A 1,236-nucleotide genomic window follows, 5' to 3' on the forward strand; every position below is an offset into this window, starting at 1 on the left:
ACTGACGCAGGCGCAGTGCGCGCCCCACGTCTCTGCAGCCCCACCCGGTCGTGCTGGTAACGCTGTGCGCGGGGTGGAGTGCTCGGGAGTCCCCTCACACGCCCCCTCCCGCGCGCTGCGGCTCAGCCTGGGATTCCCTGCCGCAGGTGCGCAGGCGCGGGCTCGGGATTCCGAAGGTGTGGTCGCAGCATGAAGGGGCGTTTCTGTTAAATGATCAGACGTCATTGTCAGCCCGTCCTTGTGTCTGGGGGTCGAAGGTTCCACTCTTTGATCCCCTCAGTGTCCACTTAAAATCCCCGGCGGAGGTGGTCACGGGCAGCCCAAGACCGTCTCTTCTCACGGCAGCAAGGTTTCAGACCCTGGAGGTAAGCGGCCTCAGCCTGTGCTCGAGACTGCCTCCTCCTGGCCTATCGCCCGCGCCGCCTCCGCCCTCAAAGACGCTAACAAGGCTAATCAGGATCCCTCACAAGGGATGAATCATGTCCTGGGAAAATGTCCACCCGGGGTAGCATCCGTCTCCGGTTCTCAAGGCACTTCTAGATGTGTCTGCCTTCCCTCACTCGACGGCAGGGAGCTTGGTTGATCCAAGTCCGTGTCTATCCTTCCCCACTTGGTAACCACCAAAGAACGTTTTCTGCGAAGCTTTTGACATTTCAGAAGAGTCTCATATAGTTGTCCATTTGTACTTGGCTTATTTCACGTGGGTTCGCGCATGCTGAGGTCCTGCAGACCTGTTGGTTCTGAGGGACACCCCAAACCAATCTGGCGCTCAGTGTATCTTAGAATTTTGTCAACCCCCCGCTGTTGAGCCACCCTCCAGTCCCTGCACACTACACTTAAGCTGTACCCAATTATCCCCGTACCTTCTCCTGGAAGGGGCACGGACACCTACTGGCCCTTCCACAGTGGCTCCTTCACCTATCTCTCTTCGTGGAGAAGCTCCCCGTCATGCTTCAAAGCCTTTCCAACTGTGAAGGTCTCTACCACCCACCACCTACCCCAAACTGGCTGGCTCTCTGGCCCAGCCCAGGCCCCATGGGACTTGGGGGTCTCAGTAGGGAACTGCATCTGAGATTTGAGATGGGAGGGGGACATCCCAGCAGGGGAGATGCAGGATAAGGGCCCAGGGGGACAAACCTGGTGTTTAAGAAGCTGAGAGGCAGGAAAAGGGGTAGAGGATGGGGAGCCTGGGTGGAGAGCAGTTAATCCTTGCCCCCATATTTCCTCCTCCCTGGG

The 1,236-nt window shown here is 58.3% G+C and overlaps 1 protein-coding gene across 1 annotated transcript in view; it reads right to left on the bottom strand.

Moving 5' to 3' along the window:
* Positions 1-94: 94 nt before the first annotated feature.
* CCDC124 (coiled-coil domain containing 124) overlaps positions 95-1,236 on the bottom strand; it is a 9,447-nt gene continuing 8,305 nt past the window's right edge. Inside the window, exon 6 of the mRNA XM_004698140.2 lies at positions 95-203. Within this exon, the coding sequence (XP_004698197.1) occupies positions 95-203 (109 nt within the window). The remainder of the gene's footprint in view (positions 204-1,236) is intronic.

This window comes from Echinops telfairi, unplaced genomic scaffold (genome assembly GCF_000313985.2).
Source record: "Echinops telfairi isolate 266 unplaced genomic scaffold, ASM31398v2 ScPeMD7_7457;HRSCAF=8495, whole genome shotgun sequence".
NCBI classification, from domain to species: domain Eukaryota; kingdom Metazoa; phylum Chordata; class Mammalia; order Afrosoricida; family Tenrecidae; genus Echinops; species Echinops telfairi.